A 27,897-nucleotide genomic window follows, 5' to 3' on the forward strand; every position below is an offset into this window, starting at 1 on the left:
ATTTGGTATTCCACTGATGAACTGGCCCCATGAGCAGGCTGCAGCAGCCAGGCTGAGAGCTGTTGATTGCTATCTCAGGACATGTGCTGGTGGGGCTCTTGCCTCGGGTTGAGCAAAACCAGGGAAGTCTTATGGTTTCTCTTCATTTAATGTCTTTGGTTGGGGTAATGCTGGCAGGGATGAGGTGTGTGGTGTCTAGCCCACAGATGATAAAAGGCAAGTTAACAAGAAACTGTGTGGTTCAGAAACCCTGCTCACGGGCATGGGTGTCTGGAGAATCCCAGCAACTGTTCCACTTCCTCTGATGGCATGAAGCCAAATGCTTCTCCAATGTGCAAAGCTTCCAGCTCAATATTATTAAGGAACACTGCTCAGTTTTAATTCTTAGTTTACCTCTGTGGGCCCTAATTTCTCTTCTGACCTCTTATTTATCTCAGAATATGGGATGAGCAAGAAAGCCAGAGAACCCGTGGTTTCCCTACACGTAAGCCTTGCGCATCTCTCCTCCGGGGCCGGTGGCCCACGCCGTGCGTGTTTATGAAAGCAGGGATGCCTCCATCCCTCCCTCCCTCCCTTCCTAACCCCACCTCCCCAGCACGGCTGGAGGCGAAGCGGGGCCGGGGCCTGCGGGGCCGGGCCGGCCCTTCTTTGCGCAGGGGCGGGCGGCAGCCCCAGTCCGCTGGCGGGCACCGGCCCCAGCCCGCCGAGGAGCGGCCCCGCCGCCGCCGGTGCCGGCTTTTTGGCATCCCTAATCGCGGCTGGCCCCTGTGATTGGCTGCGCGGCTCTGACCCCGCTCGGGCTCCCGGCTGGGCGGATAAAAGGGGCCTGAGCCGGGGGCTCCCAGGCATTCCCGGAGCGGGCACCAGGGACCGCTGGCCGCAGCATGACGGGCAAAGCGGGCGCGGCGCTGGCCCCCAGCCTGCCCGGCAAGCCCAAGTCCGACGGCGCGGCCGCCGCCCCCGCCGCCCCGCCACTGCCTCCGCCGCCCCCCGCCGCTGGGGTCAAGTCCAACTCTGGGCCCACCCCTCCCCGCTGCACCGGCTTCGGCATCCAGGAGATCCTGGGCTTGAACAAGGAGCCGCCGTCGCACCCTCGGGCCGCCCTGGACTCTCTGCCCGCCGGGCACCTGCTGGCGGCCCGCTCCGTACTCAGTCCCGCCGGGGTGGGCGGCGTGGGCATGGGGCTGCTGGGGGCCAGCGGCATCCCCGGCTTTTACACCCAGCCCACCTTCCTAGAGGTTCTCTCCGACCCCCAGAGCGTCCACCTGCAGCCCCTGGCCCGGGCCCCCGGGCAGCTGGACAGCAGCCAGACGGCCAGCTCAGGTAGGCACGTCCCCGGCCCCCGGGGACCCGCTGCGCCCCACCAGCACCGTCGTCCGCACCCAGCAGCCACCCGCACCCGGTGTCCCGGCGGGAGGTCACTTGCTCGGTGGTGGAAGGGAGATTTCGTTTCGATCTTGAAAATGAGGAGAAGGGCGGGCAGGATCATATTTTTCCCCGTCGGGGGCTGCGGCCGCCGTTTGATGGCGTGGCCCCGAGCGCCCGGCCTAGGGATCCGCAGAGCCCCGTCGGAGCGGTCCCCGCGACCCCGTGTTGCCGGATAATTAGGGGTCTTTCAGCATCCTTTTCCTAGACGGCAGCAGCCTCCCACAACTCTGCCCACAGGCCCCGTTCCGCGGCCGCTTCGGGTCCCCCCAGGACGGCAGGCAGCAGCGCCGGACCCTGGCTCCGGGGCAATTCCCGGCCTCCCTCCGCCAGCGGGGCCCGTCCCGGGCCATGCCCGCCGCCCCTGCCCGCAGCACGGCCCGCCGAGCACGGGGCCGGGCCCGGGCAGGCGGCGCGGCGCCGCAGGCAGGAGTGGGACTGGAGCGCGCATCGAAATACGGGACCCCGATCCGTCCGTCCCCCAGCTGTTCCTTCGGGGCAAAGGCGGCGGCGTCCTGCCCTTAACACCCCTGGGCCGTGGCATCCCTGCCGGGGGCCTTGTTTTTGATGGTAGCTCCATAAACCTCAATTTCTCCCTCCCCGGTCCGGTGTTTCTGGGGCGCAGTCCGGGATCCCCGGGCTGGGGCAGACGGACGCGGTTGCCCGGCCGCGGAGCGGGGGCTGCAGCTTTCCCGTTTTCCTACGGTTTGGTTGAGCTCGCCGGCCTCTGCGTTTTAGCAGCGAGGCAGCAGCAGCCTCAGCAAACGACTCTGGTGGGGAGAGGCGAGAGCTAGAGCCCGGTCCCGGCCCGGAGCCTTCCCCGGCTGGGGCGTATCGCCCCGAGCTGCCCGCAGCGGATCGGGAGCGGCGCTGGCGCCGCGCTGGAGGGAGCAGCCGGCGTCGGGCCCCGTCCGCGGCGCGATCGCAACGAAATCTTCGGCCAGAGCCGGCGGAGGGAGCGGAGCCGGTGGGCCCGGCCCTACCCGGAGGACTCTGGTGAGGAGCGAACCCCAGCCCATAGCCGCTGCCTGTCTTTCCGCAGATTCCGAGGATGTCTCCTCCAGCGACCGAAAAATGTCCAAATCCTCCCTAAATCAGAGCAAGAAACGAAAGAAGAGGCGGCACAGGTAAGACAGCGGCGGGCACCCCGCCTGCTCCTTTCGCCTCAGTCCCCAGGGAGCCGGCCACCGGCGAGCCCTGTCGCCCCGGCGGGAGCGGCCCGCTCCGGCTTGGAGCAAAATATTCTTCCCGGTATCGCCGCCGGAGAGCCCCGGCGCCCCTGCGGCTTCTCCAGTGGGTCCTTCCCTTTATTCTTTCTTTCTCCCCATCCAAAATAGATCGAATATGGGGATGTGCCTATAGGGAGTGGGGGATTTGACCACAGGTGTAATTTTATTTAATTTTTTCTGGCTGCGGATCCAGGTATCCCGAGTCGCAACCCTGTGCAGCCCATGAGCTGCGGTGGAATGCGGAGCATCAGGGTTTGGAAGGGAAAATCATCAACTTGTCAAAAATAATAAAAGCCGTTTTCAGCTCCACGTACAGCAATCTTAATACTGGCTTTCAGGAAGACAGAATTCCTGCCAATAATTTAAATATTTTATTACGTAAAAATAAATATTTTTGCCAATAGATTAAATAATTGGGAATCAAAGACAGCCTGCAAAGGAGATGAAGAAGGCTGGGAAACTGTTTAAGGAAACGACGATCCACTTTGGGATTTGGTTTCCTATTCGCACGGTCAGGGTAATAGACTTTGCCTGACTTCTCCCACAGTTAAAATGGAGTTGGTTTGTTTGCGCTTTATAAACAGAAACGAAAAATCCCGTGCTGGGTTCTGGCATTGCTGAGGCTAGAGCGCCAAGACAAAGGAAGGCCAAACACCATCCACTGAGGGTGATTTAGGAATAATTAAATCAATCCTGCCACGATGCAGGAAAGGTGGATTAAAAGACGCTCCAGTGAAAGCTTAGCAGGATGAGGGGTGGAAGGAGACCGACTATCCCAGGAGACATCCTACTATGTGTGCAACAGGAAGCTCGGTGTGGAGGCTGCTTTCCAAAGCCGGGCCCCCCACACCCCCAGGCAAATGTTCCCAGGTTGGGTGCTCTGGAGTAAGTACGAGTTCGTTTTCTTTGCACCCCAGACGGGGCTGGGTGATAACGCAGCTGGGACTGCTATACAGGTCTCGATCTGGATGAGAGATAGGAAACGAAATTCAGATTTCTTTTGTTTTCAGTTCTAGACAGAAACAGACCTGCAACATTTGTGTGTAGTTGGATATTCTGCTGTAAACAGTTAAGACCTCTAATTGTACCAAGGAAGGGCTGGAAGATGACTGACCAATAGCCTGCAAATAGCTGCAGGATAGAAACACCAAAGGGGCAGTGGATTGTGAATTGCAAAAGGGACGGGGACTACCCGGGCATGAGCTAAAAAAGGAAAACTTCAGCTGAATGTCAGCAAAACCCTCCCGCCGGTGAGCCTGGACATGCTTCCGCGCTCTTATGGGAGGAAGATGGAGGGGAATGCTTGAAATCTAGACTGGATGAAAATTGGAATAATTTTCCTGTGGTCGTAGAGAGAGAAAATACATGATTCGGTGTGTTTCTGCTGTCCCTAGAGTTCACAGATTTGTCAGAGTTGAAGAAAAACTGTTTGAAAAGAGAATGGATTTAAGAGTGAATTTAAAGAAGGGTCTGATTGCAGGCAGGTCCCTTACATTTGCATCCTGCTTTTGTTAGTATTATTACCGATCTGGTGGAATCCTTTTCATTTTTTATAGCGGAGGGTATTTCTGATATTTTCCCTTTATGCTCTCTGGAATTGAAAGGCTTTTCTGAAATTTGGTTGTATTTTAGAAAAAGACTTAATTTCCTCTTTCCTTCTGGTTTTTAGATTGATGGTAAATTAACACATTTACTTTGCACAAGGGCTCCAATTCGTGTTGGGTTGAAGATTGTTTTATTTTGGTTTGTTTCTTTCGTTGAGTTTTTTTGTTTGATTTGGCTTTTTTGTTTGATTGTTTTTGTTTAGTTTTGGTTTGTTTTTTTTTTTTGTTTGTTTGGTTGGGTTTTTTGTTTGTTTCTTGTTTAGGTTTTGGGTTTTTAAATTTTTTTTTCCATTGCAGTATTTTTAACTGTTATCAAAAATTGTGCTTTCTGTACTGGAGGAGTTGAAGGGTGGGAGTTTTAACCCTCAGGGAGTGGAAGTAGTCTGAGACTTCTCATCCATCTGCTGTGGAAGGGCTTTCATCTGTCTCGGCTTTCCAGCTGCTGATTTTTCAATTCCGTTGTCCCAAACTGAGAAGTGACTGTGCAAAGGCAGGATGGGCTGCTGCCAGCCCAGTTCAGCCCAGGAGGATTTCTAAAGGATAATGGGGTAATGCAAACTGGCAGGGAGCAGCTAACGAGATATTGGAGTGGAAGCAACCAGGGTAAAGGCAGAGGAAGGGAGCTGGTCCTGACTCTCATGGGGAAGAACTGGTGAAAAGTACTGGGTTAGGGTGGAGAAAACATTTGGAGAATTTGTCCAAAGACTGAGACTCAAGGTGAAGCATTATTTGCTCATGGAGATTGACGAGGCTAAGGGCCAGCAGCTGGGAAAGGGCTCAGCACCTCTCCAGACTGGGTGCTGAGGAGATGCTGCTTCATCTCAGTGTGATGATCCTCACAAGAGGCGGCAGAGTCTAAGCTCAGCTGCCATCACTGTGGGTGCTTGCTGCTGGGGAGGCACTGTTTCCAGAGGCAAGTCCCTGAAAGGGAAAGTGATTTGTAACTGTTGAAAATGCTGTCTTCTGGCATTTTCTGGTTCTCCTTTCACCCTGGCACTTGACCTTTTGTGCACAGACACACAGGAGGTGGGGAAAAGCTATATATTAGCTGGTTACCAAGGTTTCACTGTTTTCAGTGTCCATTTTTCTAACTCTTCATCATCTTTGCTTCTGCTTGTGTTTTGATCAAAGAGTTTTACTTCCCTCAGGACAATCTTCACATCCTATCAACTGGAGGAGCTGGAAAAGGCCTTCAATGAGGCTCACTATCCTGACGTATATGCTAGAGAGATGTTGGCCATGAAAACAGAGTTGCCAGAAGACAGGATACAGGTAATCATACCTCTTGGACCCCCTTATTGTGCTGCTCTCAGCCATGTTCATCCCTCCATGAAGAAAAGGTAGAGGCTGACATTTTTCTGAATGGATTTCTCCAGGCTGTCCACTCTCCTGCTTTTGGTGGCAGACAGATCAGATATTCTTGGCAGATTTGTATTTGGTGTTTGTATGTCGACATGTGCTGTGCACGGTGTGTTGTACCAGCGATTTGGGGTGTGTGTAACAGAGGGGATCTTAAATCATAGAAGGACAACGGGCATGCAAAATAAGATGACAGTGTTTCAAGGTCTTGGTAAAAGCAAGAAGACAGCCTCCCAGAGACCACGTCTGGGTAGGCATTGCTGATGGGAAAGAGCTCATCTCTGCTCCTTTGGCCACAGAAGGATGCACAGGGATGGTGTGGGCAGCTAGTTGAGCTGTGGGTAGGATGCAGTGTGGGAATGATGGGTGAGTCCCAGTGAGATGTTTGCACCACATCTGCACTTTGACTGCATTTGCCTCCTCAAGTGATGTTTCCCTGAAAGTTTCTGGGGATAATTTTTTGGGTTTTGTTTGGTTTTTTTTTTTTTAATATGTTAAATTTTATTAAGTTAACAGCTTTTAACATTAAGGTTTTAGCTGCATGTCAGTCCTGTCATGCTACTGTAAGGAGGTAGAACAACAGGGCGTGGAATATCACTGCTGTTTGGTGAATCCTCCAGCAGGAAGGAGCAGCCTGAGTTGCAGGGCTGGGCTAGGCTGGGCCAAGACCAGCCTTTGGTATGAATTATAGCCAGAAAGCTGGAGAAGACTTAACAACTGCTGATTACAGTGCAGGAGGCACACTGGACAGAGTTAACATGATGTTCAAAAGGGTGGGCTCCAGCAGCTTCTTTTGCCCCACTTTACCCCATCAGGTTTCTACACAAGGCACAGGATTGTAATGGCCAAGCCTTGAGCAGGTGGAGTTCTAGTCTGGCTGGAAGTTAAACCTGTCCTGGTTCTCCACACAGTGGCAGTGACTGGCCTCTGTGACTGGGCCATTGTAGTTTCTACAAGAGACGTTGTCCTATGTGCCACGCAGTCTTGGGAGGGTCCTGGTTTCCCTGGTTCCTCCTTGCGTTCATCCCTCATGCATGCCCAGCACCCACCAAGCTTGATGGCCCAGGAGGCTGCTCCCTTGTGGGTTTGGAATGTAGCTCATAGGGCACTTAGCATGATAACACTGATGCTGGAAGCTGCTGAGGTATGACTCAGTGCAGGGACAGGTCCTCCAAAACAAAAGTGTAGCCTTTTTTCTCCTCTGTCCTGAGCTCCCCTCACCACCCTTATTCTTATTCTCAATCAAAAATGACATTTTTATAAAAGCAACTCGTGCTTCTTATCCCATTGACCTGGTAGGACTCCTGCTGATCTAACAGCTTGTAGATAACCTGTTGTGCTAACAGGATTTCCACCAGTCTTCAGAAATAATGACACACCATCTCAAATCCTACCTGATGCATTAGGATTTTGCTCTGAGAAACAAGCACTGACACTTTGCCTTCAGAAGACTGAAGTGGATGGATGGTCACTTCTCCGCTTGTGATCCTGTAGGACATCAGGTCAAGAGAGGAGAGACTGTTGCAAGTTTATTATTGTTCACAGCCCAATTTGGTGCTCAGCTGGAAAGAAGATCCTTTGATTTCCCATAAAAGACCTTTTAAAGGAATAGGTTCATCTAGTGGCACAGTGTATGTTGAATTCCAGAGGCCCCATTCCTCTGCCCAGAGCTGAGAGCATTCACTCTCTGTGGAGTGACATGTTGTGGCAGACAGTGTAGAGCTGACACAGCTTATAAGGCTTCAGCACCTGGAACACCCTTCTAGTGATGAGTGTTTTAACTGATTTGGAAATGAAATAGCAGGTAAAGTATCTTAGCTGTCACTGACTGGTCTGCCCTGCCATTCTACAGCTGGCTAATGAACAATTGCCTACTCTTCCTGTATTGCAGCTTTTAAACCTAGGAGGGCTCCTTACTGTGACCCCTCTGCTCTTGAGATCAGGTTAGACTTGGACAGCAGAAACACTCCAATGTATGGCTGTTCTGAACATCAGGTGTAAATACTGGCATGTGTATTCCAGAAAAAAGTGTTTGTGAATAACAGTTTTGCTGATCATGAAAGAGGAAATAATGAGAACAACAGAATTTCTGTAGGATCTGTTGGGCACCTTGCCAGGGTGAGCATCAGACTCACATAGGAGTCCTGAGCACCACTGTTCTTTCCAATAGATCAGCAATCAATTGTCCCTTACCACACATGCTATGAAACCTCCTTGTCCATATTTTTTGTGTGTGACAAGCCATGGCAAGGTGATTCCCAACTTTGATCATACTTCTTGATATTTTACCTCATATTCCTTTTCAATTTTGGGCCTTTTTGTTAGGAGCCTAATTCTTTCCCCCGGTTATAAAGTTCACGCTCTTTAAAGAAATATATTTCTTCTCGTGGCTGTCACTTTTCATTTTCATCATCGCTTAAGTAAGTTGTAAAGATCTTTCCTTAAATCATCCTTCATAAATCACATGCTCATCTCTTAATCATGTGGTTGTTCTTACTAGAAGCCCATCCTGTCTGTCAGCCTTCCTGGAGATAAGGGACCACATGCCTACAGCTGCATGCTGGGTGTGCTCACACCAGTTCAGATGGACTTGTGGTCCTTTGCAGAAGTAGTCTTGGACTGGTCTGCTTGCTTCCTTATTTATTTCTATTTATCTAATTCAGTTGCTTCAAACTTCTTTTAGAAAGATTTTATTTTATGCTCAGGATTTTCCCTTCAGTGTTCTGGGTTTCATATGTAATATTGTTAACTTTGGCTAGTAAGTATAATAACAGCTCTACCAGCTCTGACAGTGGCAAGAGGTGGATGCTACACGGAGCAGCTATCTAATGATACTGAGTACTTTGTCAGTCTCCTGGTATTTTAAATACATATAAATATCTAAATATCCCATGGCAAGAAGTTCTGCAGCCTAACTGCCTGAATGCAGTAGATCTTGCTTTGAATCTCTTAGCATCATTTAATCCTCCTTGGCAGAAACAGCTTACAATGAATTTTTACTCCCATCTTCATAATATTTAAAATTTCACATCATCGCATTTTTTTCCTTGCATGAGTTTTCAGCTGCCTGAGGGAGCTCTATAGTTTTGCATTTTCATTATAGCTTTTGATTCCTCTCATCTTTTAGCAATGCTCTCTCCCTCTTGTAGGTCATTAATTGAAAGCGTTTTCTGATATTGTTGTCAGCATCACATATTGTGGACTTCTACAGCATTTCATGTGGTTTCCCACTGGATCCTCACCAAAGACTGATATCTACCCCTTATTTTCATTCATGGAATTATTTCTCAGGAGGTATTAGTCAAAGAGAAAGTAAATCACCTATGAAATTTGATGTGAAAGTCAAATTCAAAGAGGGCAATTGGAAGAATGATATATAGGAACTGTTTAGAGATAAACCTTGAGCAGAACACCACAAATAGCCATCAGAGGCCAAGAAAGTTACTGGTCTAAGAGAACATGGGAAAAAAATATTCAAACCCTCCATTTAAAGAGGATATGAAAGTATATTTTTTTTCCAAGGCAGACACACACTGTGCGTATCTTACTCCTACACTGAGCTGGCTGCTCCTGGAAGGAAAATGAGCATCCTCCTGTTGGGCAGCATGGGAAAATATTTTTTTCATAGTGAGATACTATGCACAAGTCAGATCAGATGCCACTGTGGCCATTTTGCAGGATACTTGAAAAATACCACATTAATCAATGTATTTGAAAGAATATTCATAGGAGTTGAAGTGTCAGTATTGGAATAAACCCAGACTGTTCTTTAATATCCAGGAGAGGTAAGTAGAATCCTGTGGGGAAGTATATCCTTAATAAACATTATGAAGCATGAAAAATATCCTGAGGCTGATAAATACTGTGACATCTGACTTAAATTGCTGTTTCTCATAATAAATCTCTTAAGTGTAATGTGTAGATTTTAGATAAGTTATCGCTATTGAATTTATTAATATATAACACTTCCAAACTTTAAACTGAGTAGTTACAATATAAAAGTTCAGTAACAGTTTGAGTTCGGGATTATTGAAATGATTGTGTATGTTTGTCCTTAAAGTATGCCTCCTACTGATCAAACAAATTGATTAATCAGTATTTAAAAAAATAAGATCCTGACTGCTATTGTAGGGACATTAGAGTAACCTTTTAAGGGAAGTAATCAATTAAAAAAGGTAATAAAACTGCTAAAAATTGTCAGCTCTTGTTGTTAAAGGATTGCATGGTAATTATTGGATGACAATTTTTGGGACAAATAAAATTGCTCACATAAGCAAAAGGAATCCCAGGAAGAGGCTGGTGCTATGTGTGGAGTGGGGATTGTCTGTGCATCCAGCAAGCTTTGTCAGGCAGTTAAGAGGCCAATTTTGGCTAAAAACAAAACAAGGTCAATTAAATCTCTAATTGAAAAAGTATTGGTTTAGCTATCAGATTAACACATTTCAGTATCCCTGTGAAACCCTTTAGGAGTTGAACAGGGCTGGAGGAATCAGGAGGAGTAATCATTTAGAGGGAAGCAAGTACCAAGAGTATTTTGCAAGGACAGAGGCTTACCTTCCTTCAGTTTTGCAAAAAGGTTCTCTGTTTAGAGATGAACATAATTTGACAAGGCCTGAGGAACATGTACTGCACTGAGTGTGAGTGTGAGGAGTGAACCCACGGAGTCCCCTCAAGAAACATGATTGAAAGCATGAAGGAAAAAGTAGTTTTATGAAGCTTTAGCAGCCCTGGCTTTTCCCTCCACTGCCAGATTTTCCTGCTTGTTGCAGAGTGCTGAGGTGTAGTCTGAATCCCATGGTGTAAGTATGGATTGCTGGGATTGCTCCATGCAGTGGGTGACCTTTCCTTAATGTGTGCCTGGAATGGCCACCAAAATTACTCAGTGCTGCAGAAAGTGGTGGTTGTGGATTTTCTAAGCTTATCACTATCACTCTAAGAAGTGAGGATCTGTCTACTTTTGCTAAAATTTTGTGTGACTCTCACACATAGAACAGAGAAAGGCCAGCATGAGGCACACTGCCAGTGGGTTCTGACTGGTATCTCTATACAGCACAGTCACGGGGCCCATATAGATGGAACAAAATGGCCACAGTGGTTAGAGTTGTTGGAGGTAGATTACCAAGTTTAAGGACAAACCAAAAGTGTTGCTGTTGTGTGAGCCAAACATTTCAAAATATACATGTTTTAAGAGCCCTGCAAACAGTTAATCATGAAATAGAGTTAAGCAGCTAGTGCTGGCTACCTTTGGCAATAATTCGTGAGCACTGGGGCAAGCCATGACTCTGTGATACCAGATAAATTTTGTAAACTTCCCCTATGCTTCTAGAAATGTAGAAAGTATACAAGTGAGAGTAATAAAACAAATCAAACTTAGTGGCTTACTGAGAATATTATTATGAGATTTTCTCATGGCATATGGTGCATCTCTGCCTCCATGTCTTTAATTGGTATGTTAGGAGTTCATCCACTTTTCTGCCTCTTCAATAACATGCTTGTTTAGTTGATCTAAATTCATATTCATTTCCATTTTTCAATTAAGAGTTGTTTAATTTGGCCCTTTCTCTAATGGATTGTTTTCATTACCCTTTATCTATGGCCTGTTTTCAGTCCATGTGCTAGAACTTCGTTTACAAGTTAATTACCAGAGCTGCAAACAGAGGGGCTGGGTGATGGGCAAGAGCAGGGGCCCAGGCAAACCTTTCCAAAGGGATTCTTGTCTGAAAAGTCTTACACTACACACTTTTGGACACAGAAGGAAATGTGGTAGGAGAAAAGCAGGAAAATGGAGGGCTGGGAATGACACTTCAGCTTAATGAAGTGGGGGCTCTCCTGCTTGTTGCTAGACCATGCAGATTGCCTGCTTCTCTTGTGGGATTTTACCCTGCTACAGCTGGGGCTGTTAGGTGCAGTTTTTGAAAGGCCTTTTTGGTGGAGAGGTGAAGGTATAGTGTTATAAATATTTTCTTTACCCAGGTACTTCTTTATCCCTCTATGTTCAATCCCTGAGTTGCTTTAGCCACTGATCCATTTTCTAAATGAGACAGAAAAACAAATAAAACCAAACTTGCCTCTTCTTGCCTTCCGCTCTGTTCTTGCAAGATGTTTATGGCTGTCCCAGGACAAGGGACTGGGAATTTAATGTGCTTCTCCAAAGAACTGGGAGGGAAACAGGGCCCTTTACAGTGACTCTGCTTGTTCTCTCCGTTGTTTGGAGACACTATCAGCAAGGATCTGACACCTTCAAGCTTTGGGTCACATGAGTTCCCCGTGAGAGGAAAGACAGGTGGGCAACAAAATATGCTGAAGCACATTTCTGTGGAGTGCCTTGTAAAGGCTTTCCCCATCATGCCCAAGAGAACCAGGAATGGCTCTAGAGGCATGATGCCAGGCTGGGACAACTCTTCCCTGCATTCACCCCCTCATTTTTTTAACAGTAGTTTAAGGCTAACACTTCTCTGAGTTAGCTTAGGCTTGCAGTTCCTTGATCACTTTCACTCTTCTGGAAATACTATCCCAAATCCCTGTGCTGGGAACACTTGTATTCACTTCTTCACTTAATGATGAACTTTCTTTTCTCTGTTCTGATGCCACTGCAGTTTTTCACATCTGATTTTTAAAAACAATTGGTCATCCTAGCAATTTCAGGAGTTAATTCTTCTCCAGCCTTATGATGCCTGGCAGAGGGAACAGCTGATGTTTGCATTCATGTTTTCCTTTAATGACTCTTTATTACAAAGTTTTCCTCCTTTCCTGACTTTGAATAGAGATTTTTCTAACAGTTCAATAACACAGGCACTTTAGACACTGAGTTAATTTACTCTCCCCTTTATTTCTTAATGGATCTATTTCTCTCTGTAGTATTTTCTTTTACCCTGATAGATCTCAACATTTTCTTCTGATTCTTCTCTGGAAGCACAAACATGCTCTCCTTTTCACACTCTGTGGGAGTTCTGTGAGCCAGGTTTTGCCCAGGCACTGTAGAGCAGTCCAGTCCTCAGCAGACATAACAAGAACCTCAATCTCCACATGCATGAGGCCAGCAGGTCCTTCTGTGGAGCAGAAAAGAGGAACTGAGCTCTGAAACAGTTTCTACAGTATATTACAATAAATATGCCTTCCAGAGGGCACTTTATTGGAGGCTGTGAAAAAGCATTAGGTGCTCTTCTGTCTACCCTGAGCATTACTGTCCTGGGAGCAGCAGTGAGAGGTATGCAGCTTAGGACCTGCCTGCTGTGAGAAGCACATTTGCTCCCTACTTTCTCTCTCAGCAGGTATCTGGTAGGCTCCCAAATGTCTGAGCAAAGCCGGAGCTAAAACTATGGCTGCCACATAGTTATTAGAGCTTTCAGCTGCAGCTTTCTCTTCAAAATTGGGAATGCAAGCCAAGCATTGCTTTTAGCTGGGCGCCTTTCTGTGAGTTATATAAATGCACATGCCATGCATGTTGCACATTCATAAACACTGGGGTTATGTCCTTTCCCTGGTCTAGAAGTAACCTAGTGACTGACTCGTGCCTGGCTGTTGTAGCTGACCTGCTGCAATGTGGATAAGCTGCAGCACTTGCCAGGCTGGGCTTGCTCATACCTGTGTGGTTCAGGCAGGCCAGCACAGACAGGCTGCCCACCCATGCCTCTGGGAAGCTCTGGCTCACCTGCAGCTTTGGGACCCACACGGCAGCACCATGTCACCCTTTCCTTTCTAAAGACACCGCTTGGCTCATCCAGAGGGAGGGCTGAAGTGTGAGTGTCATTGAGAAAAAAATTCTTAGAAGGATCTAGCCATCCCATCCATGTGAGCATACGTGATAAACAGCTGTGCCAGACACTGCTCATAGCCAGATGTGCCAGTGATGTCCATTCCAAGACAACTTGCTTTATATCTATCACATCTTTCTGATATCTCTGGGTCCCTTCACAGTATTCTAACTCAGAGTGCCCCATGACTATCACTCCCATTTGTTATTTGAGTGGATCAACTTCTTCAGTTTATATGATGACCATGACTGAGTCAAGGCTCAGTGTCTAAGTGACAGTGAAGGGAGATGCCTGGGGCTGTGCTGGTGAGTTCAGATGTGCTGTCCTGGTGCGAGCAGCATTCCCAGCCAGCCTGTGTGTCACCAGTTCTGGGGGTCACACCATCAGCTCTGCTGTGCCCAAGCTGGTGGTGTCAGTTGCAGGCGTCAGCAGGACAGCAGCAGCAGCCAGTGCCTGGAGAATCAGTTTTCTGCAGCTGGAAGATGTCATGTGAAAACTCCTGGAGTTGTGAATTAACCAAGCACAGTTAAGGGTACACAGAGCTGAGGAACAAGTAGAGCCAGGAGCAGACATGTGGTTAGGTAGAGTGATGAAGGCCAAGCTGGTGCATGGAAACTGATTACATCTTACAGCATTTTATAAAATGTCATGTTTGTGTAGATATCGTCCAGCTAATGCTTCAATGCTTCAAGGGTGCAGTGCATTGGTAAGCATGTGCTGTGCTCCTTGGGGACTTTGCAGACTGTCCCCATGCATGTAAGGCTTGAGCTTTATCTGAGGGAGCAGTGGGCACCAGTAGTATAGAGGCACCATCTCTTGCTGGTGCACAGCCTCTGGTGCCTTTGTGTTTTTCTGGAGAAGGTCAAAGAGCACCTCTGCCCTTTGCTCACTGTCTACTGATGAAGGGCAGGGCACCAGGGAGCTGATGCTGGCATGCAGGGGCAGTCCCAGAGCACAGGTAGTGCTCCACAGCCTCAGAAGCATGCTGGCATCACATGGTGTGATTTCAGGGCCCATTGAAAGGCATCAGGAAGGGGATATGACATTTCTCCTCTGACTGTCCTGACTCACGTTCTCTAGCGTGAAAGTGATAATGTGGTGTGTCCCTGCATGATTACAGAGTGCATTACTTACGGATGTTTATGAAGATCTATGCTAAGGTTTCCTCTGTGCTAGAGGACCTGCAGAGCAGTGTTAGTGGGGGAAAAGAAGGCAAAATGAAATAATTCAAGCAGGATAGCATCTTGGTTAATGGAGTCAGTTACTGTGATCTCCTAAAGGATGGATGTGCACTATCACTGTTTGTGACAATGATAGATGTCTCTCTGGGTTTCTGTGGATTAGGATGATGACTGCACACTTGTCAGCTTTCTTGTGACTATCATGCATCTATGACCCTGATGTTTTTCTTGTTTTTCACTCAGCATGTCAGGAAAAGAGGAATTTGGGTGTTGATCTGCCAGGTCCCAGCATATGGGAGCCTATTCTGCAGTGCCAGCTAAGCTACTGGTCAGTTGGAATCACAGTGTGGCTGTGATGAAGTCAGTCTCAGATGCATTTGCTGTGCAGATGTGATGCACAGACTGAGTGTGTGCTGAACCACTGATCTCCCTATACTGACCCTGCACATCATTTGCACACACTTGTTTTTCTCTGGGGAAGATGGGATCCCAGCAGCAAATGCTCTTTGCTTTTGAAATATTACAGGAAGTGAAAAAATATCTTGCCACAAGAAGCCAGGTGAAAACCCCAGATTTACCAAGGGAACACAGTTTAAGACATGTTTAAGACTGGTGATCTTTAAGACTGGTGAAGTGGGATTTTATAGCTTTGGTTGCATAAGTCAGATAAATTGGAACAAACAATTATTTATGGCCCATGTAGTGCTTTTAAGAGCAGGATTCAGAGACAGGACTAGCCTGCAGGACTGGTGGCATGGTAGTATCATGTACATTTTTGCTGGGTTCCCATTAAGCTGGTATTCAATGAGTGCCCTGTTACTCTTTTAGCTCAGAGGAGACCCAGGCATGATGCACCATCATGTCTTCACTCAAGAGGGATGAGCGCTGTCTCACAGCTCATCTTGTATCTCTGGTTGGACCTGTTAGTCAAGTGGCTTGGATATAACTCCAGCTTTTATCAGAAAGGCTCTTGCTATGTTGTGTACAGGAACAGCCCTTTCTAAAGTGAGTTCAGCAAGCTCTTTCCCAGTGTTTAGCAAGAAGAGGGATGATGAGTCCTTTGATCAGCCATGCAGCCCATGTGCAACCTTTACTGCTCTCATTTAACTTCATAACCACTTTACACCAGCCATAGAAAGTGATGTCACCATAAACAGTACCAATAACTTTCACGTTACATTTGAAAAGACAGCAGTAAACTGTTTCCAAGTGATGCAGTCTCCACCAGCAGTCAGGAAGCTTTTCTGCCGTGATTGCTAAAACGGAGGGATCTGGGGAAGCCCCAGGGCACAGTCAGACCTCATGCTCACATGGCAGTCGGTTATACAGCCCCAGTACTCCTGGGTATGGGTGGGGACATATTCCAAGCAAGATATGAGGCCGTTCTCTTCAGACTGACCCCAGCCAGGGCTATGGGTCCTGTCTGATATAAGGATGAGTACATCACTGTTTTATCAGAGGAGTTTTAATTTTGACCACTATCATTGTTAAGCCTTGGGTTGGAGAGGGAGGAGGTAGAAAGGGAGAAGTGTATTTGTCAGGAGAAACTGGTTACTGAGATAGCAACAGGGCCCCGGACATGGAGGGCAGCTGGAGATGTTGGCTTGGCCCCCCAGCGTGCTTCAAGTGGGGCAGCGACAGACAAAGAACACGCACCTGCCTGTCCGTGTGCTGGGGCGGCGGTCTCAGCGTGACTCTGGCGGTTTTGGGATTTTGCTCCTTGCTTTAGGCGCTGTTTTGCCAACAGCTGTGCGCAGCCGCTCCCTGCAGCCCGGCGAATGCCTGCGCTGGGGTGTCAGTGTGTCCGTGTCCGTGTGTCCGCAGGTGCCGGCGTGCATCTGCCTGTGGCCATCTAGCGGGCACTCAGCTCCTGCTGCTCCGGGCTGGGACCGACTTGCGCTCCGTAAACCACGCTCCTGGAAATGCCCCTCTTGGAATGCTCTGTCAAAGCAGGATGAGAGACTTGGTGAAGCAAAATTTCAAAGTGATCAAGCCTGGAATTTTCCTTTAATAGATGAGGAATGCTTGGACAGGGAAATGTATATTTTTAAATAGTAATAAGAAAATATTTCCTACGTAAATTCTCCTGTCTTTTTACCCTAGCTTGGAAAGTAGCTGCCAAGAAAATGAGTCTTACCAGTGGAAAATTTTAGGTTGAAAAAAACCAGAAACAATACACAGGAATACCACAGATGTTTTAAAATATCCCTTCACTAATTCAGGTTTCTGAATTATGGCTAACCTCAGGGAAATTTTTCTCTTCAGCAGACAATGTTTCAGGCACTGATTTGGTAAACAAACGAATATGATGAATGTGGATAACAAGGATGTGTCAAGTCTTATGTCCCCTTGCAAAATGAGAGATTTCTCCTCCTACAATTTGCTCTTCTGCATCATCAATAATCTGAAGAAGTATCAGTTGTCATTTGTGATTCAGAGGAGGAAATTGTTGAGATTATCCTTGCCAGTCTTGACTCCCACTCCAAAACTGACAGTCAAGTACAGAGTGCTTGAACTTTTATTGCTTTGGGTAGTGGGCACTGGAGGTATTAGGTGATGATCAAAGTTAGAAACATTCCCACTTTTTGCAATACTGCAAGACAAACCTGTCCACTTATCTCTGTTTACCATTTTTGGAGAATAGGCTTCCTGGAATAAGCTTACCAGATTTCACAAAGGGTATTTGTATGAAAACAGAGGTGTGGAACTTTCTGGGGTGTAATACATTGGTCCAAAAGACATCTCTGTTCATCACATCATGACAGCTTTGCACAAACACAAGACATGCTTCAGTCTAAAATTAATCAGAAGGTTTCACCACTGCCCATGAGATGTGGAAGCAGAAGCAGGGTATGGCTTTTCACCATACCCTGGGCAACAGAGAACCAGATGAAAATAAGTGAGAAGGAAGGTGCAGGGTACAGAGCAATGTCAGTAACGCATTTCACAAAGCTGAGCCAATCCACAGGGTGGGAAGGGGCAAGAGGAAATGTGGGCAAACCTAGACATTGTTTGAAGCAGATCAAATCTTACAGAGTCACAGGAAGGTGTAGAGTACATGTCTCCAAGCAAGGACAATAAGCAGCCAAAGAATACCAAAACCACAAGAGATGTGTAAGGTGAGTAAAGTGTAAGGGGGAAACCCACTCCTGGAAAAGTGAGGTGCCAATAATAAATAACTGCATATTTGGATGTTGTGACTGATGTACCAACACAGCTGAAAATACCTCTGAGTTACTAAAATCATCGTGTGATTCAGCTCAGAATCAAGGCATATGAAAACTTTGGTAACACATCAATACATTTGAAGAAATCACTGAGATCTCATAAATGAAAGCCCCACAGATGGAACCATCTGAATGAGGACAAAATCACAAAAACAGGACACAGGGGGTAAACCTGATGATTTGAAATGGCATGAGGGCTGCCAGTGCCATGCTGGAGCTCATCATTCAGTGTTCCTCAGAATGAGCTTGTGACAGAGATGCTTGACTGGGATCTGATCCCAGCAATACACAGCATTGAGCACCATTAGTTTCACTTCATTTCATGCCTCAGATGAAGATATGGTTCCTAGTATTAAAGCTAGATGGTCAGTCTTCCCAACTTCTGTTCTGCTAAACATTCTGGGATTTCAAACTTTCATTTTTCCTAAGCAAAACCAAGAGGACATTCCCATCAAATGACAAAAATTGGTTTTGGAAACTTCAGAATAATCTTAGTGAGATGTTGATGCCATTTTCATTTTCTCATTTGGCTTTAAAGCATAGATTTTGCATGTCTTAGGCAGCTGAGATTAAAATATAGCATTCAGAAGAAAGCTATAGATAATTTTGATTACACTTCCACTGGCTGGACACAGTTTTTCCTGTGTGATTGAATCAGCATTTTTTGATAGAAGATTTTCTATTAGCTCCAGTCAAAAATGGGCTGCCAGCTGGCAAAGCCTCTGTAGCCTCCAGTATTTGTGTAACACTGCCATGGAAAAGGGGATGCTCCAGGGCAGCAGGTTCAGTGGCAGTGGGCAGTGCTGGGGCAGGCTGAGACCCAGCCAGGGAAAAGGAAGAGGAGCATGAGGCAGGCAGGAATATGATCGTGGCATCAGGGTAGGAGGGAAGAGAAAGGGCAAGTGGTAAAAGCATCAGTAAAGAGGTGTCTGCAGCTCTGCACCCTGTGCTCTGGGAATGGGAGGACTGCATGACCTGGAGTGAGACCTTTGCCAGCATCCTCCTGACTGAACAGCCAAGCAAACCCATGTTTCACACAGGCATGGAGGAGAGGGTGAAGAGAGGCAGCTCTGCATTCCTGAGGGTCTTTGCTTAGGCCCTGGAGGATTTGCAACCCTCCGAGGTCCAGGGGTCACAGATCCGCAGTATGGAAGTGTAAATCACACTGTTTATCATGCAGGGGAGGTGAAGCAGCCTCCTACCTCTGCCTGGTAAAATCCTCTCTGACATGCACAGAGTGTCTTCTGCTGGGAGAAGCTGGGATCACAGCCAGTGGGACCACCACCCCACCCATTCCACAGAGCTGCCTCGGGGAGCAGGCTGGCTGGGCTCCTGGGAATGGCCAATGGTGCTGTCATCACTGATAGTAAGACACAGCTCTGTCCCTACCATAAGGTTTCAGTGCTGGGCAGTTCTCCTCTGCACAGCTAGAAGAGATATTACCTTGCCACCTGAGACCAGGACATCAATTTGTGGCACCAGTCTTACGGTCCCCGTGGCAGAGCTGGGGGACTGGCACAGACCCCAGCGCTCCCCACTGCAGCTTGAGCTCCCCCACAGCTACGAGCGGTGGGACAAGAGAGGGTTAAGCTGTCAGCTCTGTAATGTTAAACAGGTGTCAAAGGCACCTCCATATATCTGCAGATTGAAATCAAATTCTTTGCAGTATAAAAAGATAAATTACCCAGGCGATTCCCGCCTCATCCCACTCATCAGGCCAGCGCCAGACGGCAAGCAATTTTTTTTTTTAATGTGCTAACGACCTAATCAAGCAATCAAGTCGGAGAAGATTGCGGAGTGACCCCGAGCATCCATCTGCCAGCGAGACCCCGACATTCATTTCCATTCTGCAGTGCACTTTCCGGGAAAGGAAGGGAAAAAAATAGAAAAGAAAAAAAAATCCTAAACAAATTAACACCCAATTTTCTGTGAGTCTAATTAGTTAAATGAGGAGGTGTTTGGGGTGTCCATGGGGAGGGAGGGACTGCCTCTCAGAGAGGGGCCTGGTAACTCCATGGCATTAATTAGCGCAGGTCAATGGCGTGGTTCCCTGGGGACCAGCTGCTTTAATTTCCCGTGATATTTCAGTGCCTGAGGCCCATCGATTCAAACTGAAATTAACTTATTTTTCAATCAGGCCTGGGCTGCCCCTGGGGCTGACTCTTCCTTTGCCTCCTTCTGAATAGACCTCAAGCAATTTTTCATCTAAAGCTGATGCCTCTGCTCGGGGGGAGAAGGGAGGGGAGCCGGGGAGGGAGGAGGGTGAGGGAGACAAGAGGAATGGAAATCGGAGAGAGAGCACTAATAGATTTCTGCGAGTATCACTCCCTCCCTGCCATTGCTGCCTGCCTCTCTGCTCACTGCCCCCCAGGTCACAGCTCAGAGATTATTCTGCCAATTTTCTGAGAAGATGAGGGGTTTTTCAAACTGGGAATTCAGGGCAAAGTGCACAGAGCAGCTTCCCCTTTCTTTCGAGCATCCGCCCTCATCCCAGCCCTCCCTGCAGGCACTACTGCCTGCAGCCGCGTACTGCTGCTTAGACACACAGCAAATAATAAAAGGAAATCCCAGGCACGAGAGCCAAAAGCCACTAGAAAAAAGACGTTGCAATGGCAAATTAATTACAGCCTGTGGAGAGGGATGGGACCTGCTTTCACACTTGGCCCTCTCCACTCCTTCAAGGGAGGGAGGGAGACATACCCAATGTCAGTTGCATGGAGGAAGAGGTTGTATTGCCTTTGGGATAAGCATTCCCCCATCGGCTTTCATCATGCTGCAGGAGTACATGCATGTTCCCACGTGGGAAGGGGTCTGGCATGCCTTCTCCACGCACAAAAACCATGTCCCTCCTTGTTGCTTGCTCCAGGTTTGGTTCCAGAACCGCCGGGCCAAATGGCGGAAGAGGGAGAAGTGCTGGGGCAGGAGCAGTGTGATGGCTGAGTACGGGCTCTACGGTGCCATGGTGCGTCACTCCATCCCGCTGCCTGAATCCATCCTCAAGTCTGCCAAGGATGGCATCATGGAGTCCTGTGCCCCTTGGCTCCTAGGTAAGAGAGCAGCCAGCTTCCTAGGGGATGGCAAAAGGGTAGAGACAGGGGGATGCAAGGTAGAAATCAGAGTCATGTTGAAAATAGGTGAAGGGTAGCAGGGGAAGGTCCCCCTATCCTGCCACCCTTGATGCCTCCATCTGCCAATGACCCTTGTCGATAGGCTTTGACCAGTCATCCCAAATTCCTGCTGGACCTTGGATCATGACCTGCAGAATCTGGCTGGGACACAAATTTGCCCACATGCTCAGGCTGGTGCTAACCTTCCCTTCCCATGGCTCAAGCATATTTCATGCCCAGCTCTGGAACAGGGGCTCCAATCTTTACCCAAGGCAGGAGGTCATCCCAGTCTCACTCATCCAGCCCTGTGATGCTGGATGGGGTGCTAGGACTCCCAAATGCTCTGTCTTTGCCCAAGTTTCACTTGATTTTCTGTGCAGACATGGAGGTAACAGCTACCCTGTCACACTCATGCTTTTTGCTTCCCTCTTTCTGATCTTCCAGGCTGGTTCTGCCCCAAACTAGTATCTAGCATCTTGACAATGGGCTGTCCTGTCTGTGTGAAATGGAGAGAGGCAGAAGGGTGGTTGTGGTTTGATAAAAAAATAGAAATATCCCTCATAATGAGGGATCTCCCTCCCCAGCCTTGGTGAAGCTCAGGCAACTATGCTGCTGTCTGAGACCCTCATCTCCATGCAGGAACAAGTTAGCTTCAGGTTCACAGAGTGAAATGAAGGGGAGAATAATTATAGACCTTTGGGACCAGCCACAATCCACTGATGCTGGGCTGCCCTTGTGCGGGGACCAGAGCGAGTGGCTCGCCATAACTGCTGTGTGAAGCAAGGGTTTCTGCTTTTCCTTAATTCTGGCCTCTCTTTATCTTTGCTGTTTTCAGTTCAAGATGGCTTTCCCATGCCCAGGCGCTTTTCTAAACCCGAATACCAACAATTCTTTTTAGGGATGCACAAAAAGTCTCTGGAGGCAGCGGCTGAGGCGGGGAGGAAGACAGAGGTGGAGCGCCAGGCCCTGCCCAAGCTTGACAAAGGTGACAAAGAAGAAAGGGGTCCTGATCCCAAAACCACCATTTCCCAGGAGGAACTGAGAGAAAACAGCATTGCTGCCCTCAGGGCCAAAGCTCAGGAGCACAGCACCAAAGTCCTGGGGACCATTGCCGGGGACACCCCAGCTCCAGGCAGGAAGCCGGAGACAGGGGAGGAGGCGGCAGTGGCAGAGGATGAGAGACAGACGGAGAAGTTGAACTCATCGCAGAAGGAGGAGAAGTTGATTTAGGGGGAACAGAGGTGACAGAAGCCAGCCCCAACAGACACTGTGTCCTCTGGGGGCCATGTTCCCCCTTGGATTGCCAGGTGTCCCTGGCCACCCCTGCCAGGGAGAGGGGCCCTGGTCTCTGTGTTTGGGGCTGCCTGGCAGGGGTGCCCACTGCCTGCTCCCCTTGAGCATACCCCTGCCCCTCGCTTCCTCACCCTCCCACCCCTTCCTTTTGGGAGACCGGGAAGTGTCACATCATCACTGCCACCAATGACACTAAGGCTCTGGTCCTTCAGCCTCACGACAGGCTCTGGAGCTTTCTCCTTCTGCTGCAGCCCCAAACCCCATTTGCCATCCTGAAGCAAGCCTATTCCCTGGTGCCATGCCTCTTCTTGGTGCACATCTCTGCCCAGTGCTGCCCAGGCCCGTTCCCCTTGGGCCCTGTCCCACCATGCCCCAGGCAGACACGCCACCTTCTGCTGGCCATCACTTCTGCCTGTGGCCCAGGCTGCAGCAGGACAAGCCCATGGCAGTGCTTGCATGACATGATGACCATCCATCTAGGGCGGTTTGCACCTTCCACCCATCTCTCCCTGCTCAGCACTAAGGTCTGTTGGGAAGGGACTGCAGCTTAAGAGCAGTTATGTTTTGCCTCTCTTTGGCAGGGAGAGGCAGGTTTAGCCTACAGGCACGACACCCTGGTCCTACCTGGCACCCTGAGCTGACCTCAGCCCATTTCACTGGCTCCTGCAGGGCTGGGTCTGACTCTGCCCTAAACACCAAAACCCTACAGCCCTGCAGAGGGGATGAATGGTGAATTTATTTATTGAATACATTATTCCAGGTGAGACAACACCATCCACCTAATGTATTTATTGAATTAAATTTGTCCAGTGCACCCTCTGAGTGTTAAAGGGAATGACAGCCATGCACATCCACCCTGATACACCCTATAATGTGTACATACATCCCATAGGAGCACGTGCCGACCCACACAGCCAAACTCACTCCATGGCACCATCACCTTTCCATCGCAGTAAAGCACTATTCCCCCTCCAAAAGCTGTAGGACAGTGGCTTCCAGGTGACCTTTTCTGTCCTGCTTTCAGCTGTGAGCACCCTTTCCCCAGAGCTACTGTTTTTCTTCCATCAAAGGTTAAGCCTAGTCATCCAACTCCTGTTTGTCTTTGTCCCCCGATCGTTTGACGTGTTAGATGATAGCCCATGGAGTGTAAATAATGTATATACAGTGAGAAAATAATTCAGTATTGAGGTGTTTGAGATATGGACCTGTAACAACTTCTAGTCATCCAACATCTGTGATTTATGTGCCATTCTCTGTAAAGATATGAAGAAGAATAAAACTAAACAGGAATACTGTGTATGAGTCCACTCACCAATGTTCAAGGAGGGCAAATTCAGCCAAAGCTGAGAGGGAGTTGGATGTCATGCTGTAGCCAGAGAGAGGTAAGAGATCCAAAGCAGCCCAGAGGTCTGCACTTTCTTCCCCAGTGAGGCATGGAAAAGATGGGACTTGGGTCTCACTGCAGTGAAATACAAAACTGAAAGGGGTGTGCTTGTACTTGGAGCAGAAGTTACAGCATACAACTGGTGAAAGAACAAGTCACTTCAGCATCCAGAGCAGCTCTGATGCTTTGGGTCATCCCATATCACATGCACCTTGGTGTTCAGACAGACCTCCAGGCAAGCTCAGCCTCTGCCAGGAACAGGCTGCAGGCTCTGCTGGCCTGAGGAGCTGAGGCAGCAGCCAGACACTAAATCTGCAGAGGAGCTGGTTGAGAGGGAAGGGCAGCCATGGGATTTCCAGCAAGGTGAGCTCCAAGAGCAATGGAAGCCTATTCTGGGTTACCAGGTGCAGTGGGCTTTGTGCTGGACAAACACCAATGCATCCACTAGAATATTTACTCATTTCCTGCTGTGATGGATTAGGAGGAGGGCAAAACAAGCCCAAAACTTTAAAGGGTACAAAGAAAGCTTTATTAACAGAATTAAAAGAAAAATGTAAAAAGGAAATCAGAATAAATCTTCAGAACACTTCTCCTCCCCCCACACCCTCTTTTCTTTCCCACTGAAAACATAAAGAGACAAAACCTGGGACTTTCAGTCAGTTTGCCACTTCTAAAACAGTCTTTCTTCAGTTCTCTTAGGGAAGGAGTCTCTCTTGCCATGCCATGGAGACTTCTCCACAAGAAACAGTTCTCTCATGGTTTTTAATTTCCATGTAGCAGCTGCCAAATTTGCAATCATGAAGTCCATCTCTTGCAGCCTCCCCACAACTGTATTCATGGGCCATGTCAACTTATGGGCTATTATTTTAAGGATGAGCTGCTGTAGTATAAAAGCAAAAATTTTTTTTCATTCATCTCTGGGAACAGAAGTTTTCTTCTTTCTATTCCTGGGCAAAGTTTCTCCTCTCATCTCAAGAATTTCACTGGATCACAGCTGCTGCAACATCTGCTTATTTTAACATGGATGCTCCTGCTCATGGCTGTGGTTAGAACGCTACATTCCCCCCAATGCATTCCACCAATTACAGGGAATAAACAAAGTCTGATATATCAAATATATCTTCACCATAGCCTTACAAAATAATTTCAGACCCAAACTAAGGCATCTCCTCAATCCCCTCCTGTCTAGAATTCGACTCCTTCACTGATCTCAGTGTCCCATGTTGTTTTCTCTACGTGTCTTCACCCTTTCCTTTTCTTGATTCGGGAGAGAACTGGTGTTTGCCGGCTCGTTTGTTCTCAAGCTTCATCAGTTGAAACAGTTTTTCTAGAGTTCTGCAGCGCTGAAATGTTGATCTCATCCAGGCTCTACATCAGAGATCGCTCACCGCGCCTCTCACTACTGCCCATGCGGTCTCCGCCGACACCGTGCGAGCCGTGCTGGCTGCCGGCTCTACTCAGTACTTTTCTTCATGTGGAGCACCAAACCCAGGGAAAGCTGCCGCTGCCCTTTTTGTCCTTCTGCCCACAGCACGGCTGGCTAAAAGCAGCTAAACAAGCACATTCCATTGCGAGCCATGCCGAGGCAGCCACGGCTGCGCGCCGCTGTCCTGGCGGTGCCGATTTGGGCCCCGCGGTCCCGGCCAGGTGGCCGTGCCCCGGCGGCTCCCGGCCTCGGGCCTGCCCCGGAGCCGGCTGCGGGGCTGCTCCCGGCGCTGCTCCCGGCGCTGCTCCCGGGCTCGTGGCTGCACCCAGCACCGGCATGGCTCCCGCCGGCACGGTGCTGGCGGGCTCCCCGGGAAGGGGCCGGTGCCGCAGCAGAGCCCGGCGCACCCCAGCCCAGCCAGCCAGCTGCACAAAGGCCGAAAGCCAAGAGAGCTCTTCACGGGCTTTATTCGTTTATAAACCGGCTTTGCCACGGAGGCGTGTGCGGCCCTTTTTAAGTGGTTTAACTGGGTGTCAATCTTCAAAACTAGCCAGCTGATTGCTCTGCCGGGACACACAGGGAGCCGCCCCTGCGGCCGCTGGGCTCCTCCCCAGCGGAAAGCCAGACTTTGTTCAACCGGTCACCTGCCCTGCTAACAGAATCTGGGAATGGTCTGGTGGAAAAACGAACGTCTTCCAGGGACTGGAAAAATGCTGAGGTGCATAGGAAATAAGACTCGTGGAATAACTGGGCTGCTTGGGCCTGACTGTGGAGAGGCTGTAGGTCCAAAGGTCCCCAGGGGGACAGAGCTCTTGCAGGTTCCCACCGAGCTCAGGGTGGCTGTGACACAAAACACGTGTATGGTCCGGGATGAGTGCCTGTCTCCCACACTGGTGTCCAGCCTGTCCACCAAACATACCAGCTCCACAGATTGTGAGTGGTGTTGCACCTTGAAGAGCAAAGAGGAGATCTACCAACCCTGTCATCTCTACCATTGATTCCTTAGGTATCCCTGGCTGAAAACTACCCTACTTGCAGGGAGAGCCTTTCTCTGCTCTTCTCTTGTGCCACCTAGGAAGAGAAGGGAATTTGGTCAATGACATTAAGGAATCCTGCAAACTCTACCTTTAAAAACTACCTATATAAGGCCTGAAGAAAAGGCAGAAAAAAACCCTGTTTGGAGGCAGAGAGACAGCAGAACTCTGCTATGGTGGGTGGTGGGAAGTCTCAGTGTGAGGAGATGGGCTGCAATGCTTCATGGCAAACCATCCCCAGCTGCTCCACCATGGCCTCATTGATTGCTCCCAGCCCAACAGGGAAGCTAGTCTTCCAGCTAGTGCAGAAGTTGAGTTGCTTGCACTGTCCTGACAAGAGAGGCTGTGTTTGGGCTCCCTGGCACATCTTTCCAGGAAGGACAGGGCTAGGCAGGGACAGCTAGTCTCCCTGGAGAGGTTTTGCATCCCACCATGGGAGGCATTTTCTTGCAGACATATGCTGGGAGGGACTAAGCCTGTCCTGCTAAAGTGAGCCACAAAGGATCCTCCTCTCTGCCCTTCCTGACATTTCCATCACAGGGTTGTTAGACAGGCAGTAGCTAAACATCCAAGGTTACTAAAAGGTTACTTCAGCCATGGTTACTAAAAGATAATAATTTTACAGGGAAATGTCCTTCTGGAAAAATTGATGTCTCAGGACCTCTTTGCATCTCAAAAGCCTGGCCCAGTATGGCACGAACAATTTACAATTATCACAAGAGATTTCTGGAAACTTACCTGACTTATCCAGGTAAGGAAAACATGTGGCAAGACACTTGCACACATTTGGTTGGGTATGGTTGGATCCACTTGCTGGCTTTCTGTATGGGGCAGGATTCAGGAGAGCTGGTATTGCTCCTCTATTCTTCCAGAGACCCTCCACAGTCCTGAGGCCTTTTATCTCCCCAGATCTAATATCACATGACTGCCCCTTCCCAGCCTTCCCAACTGGATCACACATTGTTTTAAGGCAGTGGATTTGTCCTTCTGCCCTCAGTCCCCTTGAGCACAGACCCCTTGCTGTATCTCTTGCAAACCCTGTCAGCCTCTGTGGACTCACCCAGAGGCACCAAACAAGCCCAAGAGCGTGTGTGTGTCTTGATGTAACACAAAGAGAAGCAGCAAGACCACAGGCACCTGCACTGGAGCAAAGTGATGAGACAGGCACAGCATTAGTCAGTACACTGCAGAATGAGGGCAGGAGCCTGATGATAGATCAGATACCAACACAGGCAGAAGACTAACAAGGAAGGCAGGCACATTTACCCTGAGCAGTTGAGGAAGAAGCAGAGTACCTGAAGTACCCGGCCCTGAAGCCAACAGAGAGGAGGAAGGGAAATGTAAGAGTATGGCTGCTGAGCAGCTCACATATTCCCTCCAACAAGTGACTATGGCATGGTTCTGGCTACTGCAGGATTTTTCTTCACTGGGGATGGTGCATATCATACCAGTGAGGGCTACTACCAGCAACAGGATGGCTGGATGAAATCGTCAGCACCAGTGGACACCAGCTGGGCACAGCAGAGGTGGAGAATGTTGTGGTAAGAGATGTGTGTGGGAGGTAAAACCATCCAAACTAAAGCAGTCAGGGGCAGCAGGAAAAGACGAGTGCTTACAGACCTACTGAGGCAGGAAGAAAAAAGGGCAGAGGCCATCTGAGGTCTTTCCTTCTCTCCCTGCATTATTGTGGGCTGCAGCAGCCAAGTCAGGTCAGAGCAGCTGCAGGTGGCAGCCAGCCTGCCAAAAGTACTGATTCAAACCTCTGCCCTGTTCTCTTCCAGAATCACCATGTGGCAATGGCAGAGACTGCTGTCACTGGCTACCACATGAGATCAAGGGAGAAGGTAAGATGCTTTCTTTCCTGCCCCAAAACA

At 48.7% G+C, this 27,897-nt stretch overlaps 2 protein-coding genes across 3 annotated transcripts in view; one reads left to right on the forward strand and one right to left on the reverse strand.

Annotated features, from left to right (window-relative positions):
* Nucleotides 1–645: 645 nt before the first annotated feature.
* Nucleotides 646–23,467, forward strand: VSX2 (visual system homeobox 2). 2 transcript variants are annotated; one of them, XM_085580567.1, is made up of 5 exons: nucleotides 646–1,323; nucleotides 2,468–2,552; nucleotides 5,407–5,530; nucleotides 20,646–20,826; nucleotides 21,785–23,445. In XM_085580567.1, exons 1-5 carry the CDS (start codon nucleotides 885–887, stop codon nucleotides 22,114–22,116), a joined length of 1,161 nt encoding a protein of 386 aa, XP_085436693.1. In that variant the 5' UTR covers nucleotides 646–884; the 3' UTR covers nucleotides 22,117–23,445. The 2 variants fall into 2 exon arrangements, with proteins under 2 accessions (XP_085436693.1, XP_085436692.1); XM_085580566.1 differs by having other exon boundaries at nucleotides 748–1,323; nucleotides 21,722–23,467.
* ABCD4 (ATP binding cassette subfamily D member 4) overlaps nucleotides 22,956–27,897 on the reverse strand; it is a 43,783-nt gene continuing 38,841 nt past the window's right edge. The window contains exon 18 of the mRNA XM_085580559.1: nucleotides 22,956–26,060. Within this exon, the coding sequence (XP_085436685.1) occupies nucleotides 25,978–26,060 (83 nt within the window). The 3' untranslated portion in view covers nucleotides 22,956–25,977. The remainder of the gene's footprint in view (nucleotides 26,061–27,897) is intronic.

Source organism: Lonchura striata, chromosome 5, assembly GCF_050655825.1.
Source record: "Lonchura striata isolate lonStrDom1 chromosome 5, ASM5065582v1, whole genome shotgun sequence".
NCBI classification, from domain to species: Eukaryota; Metazoa; Chordata; class Aves; order Passeriformes; family Estrildidae; genus Lonchura; species Lonchura striata.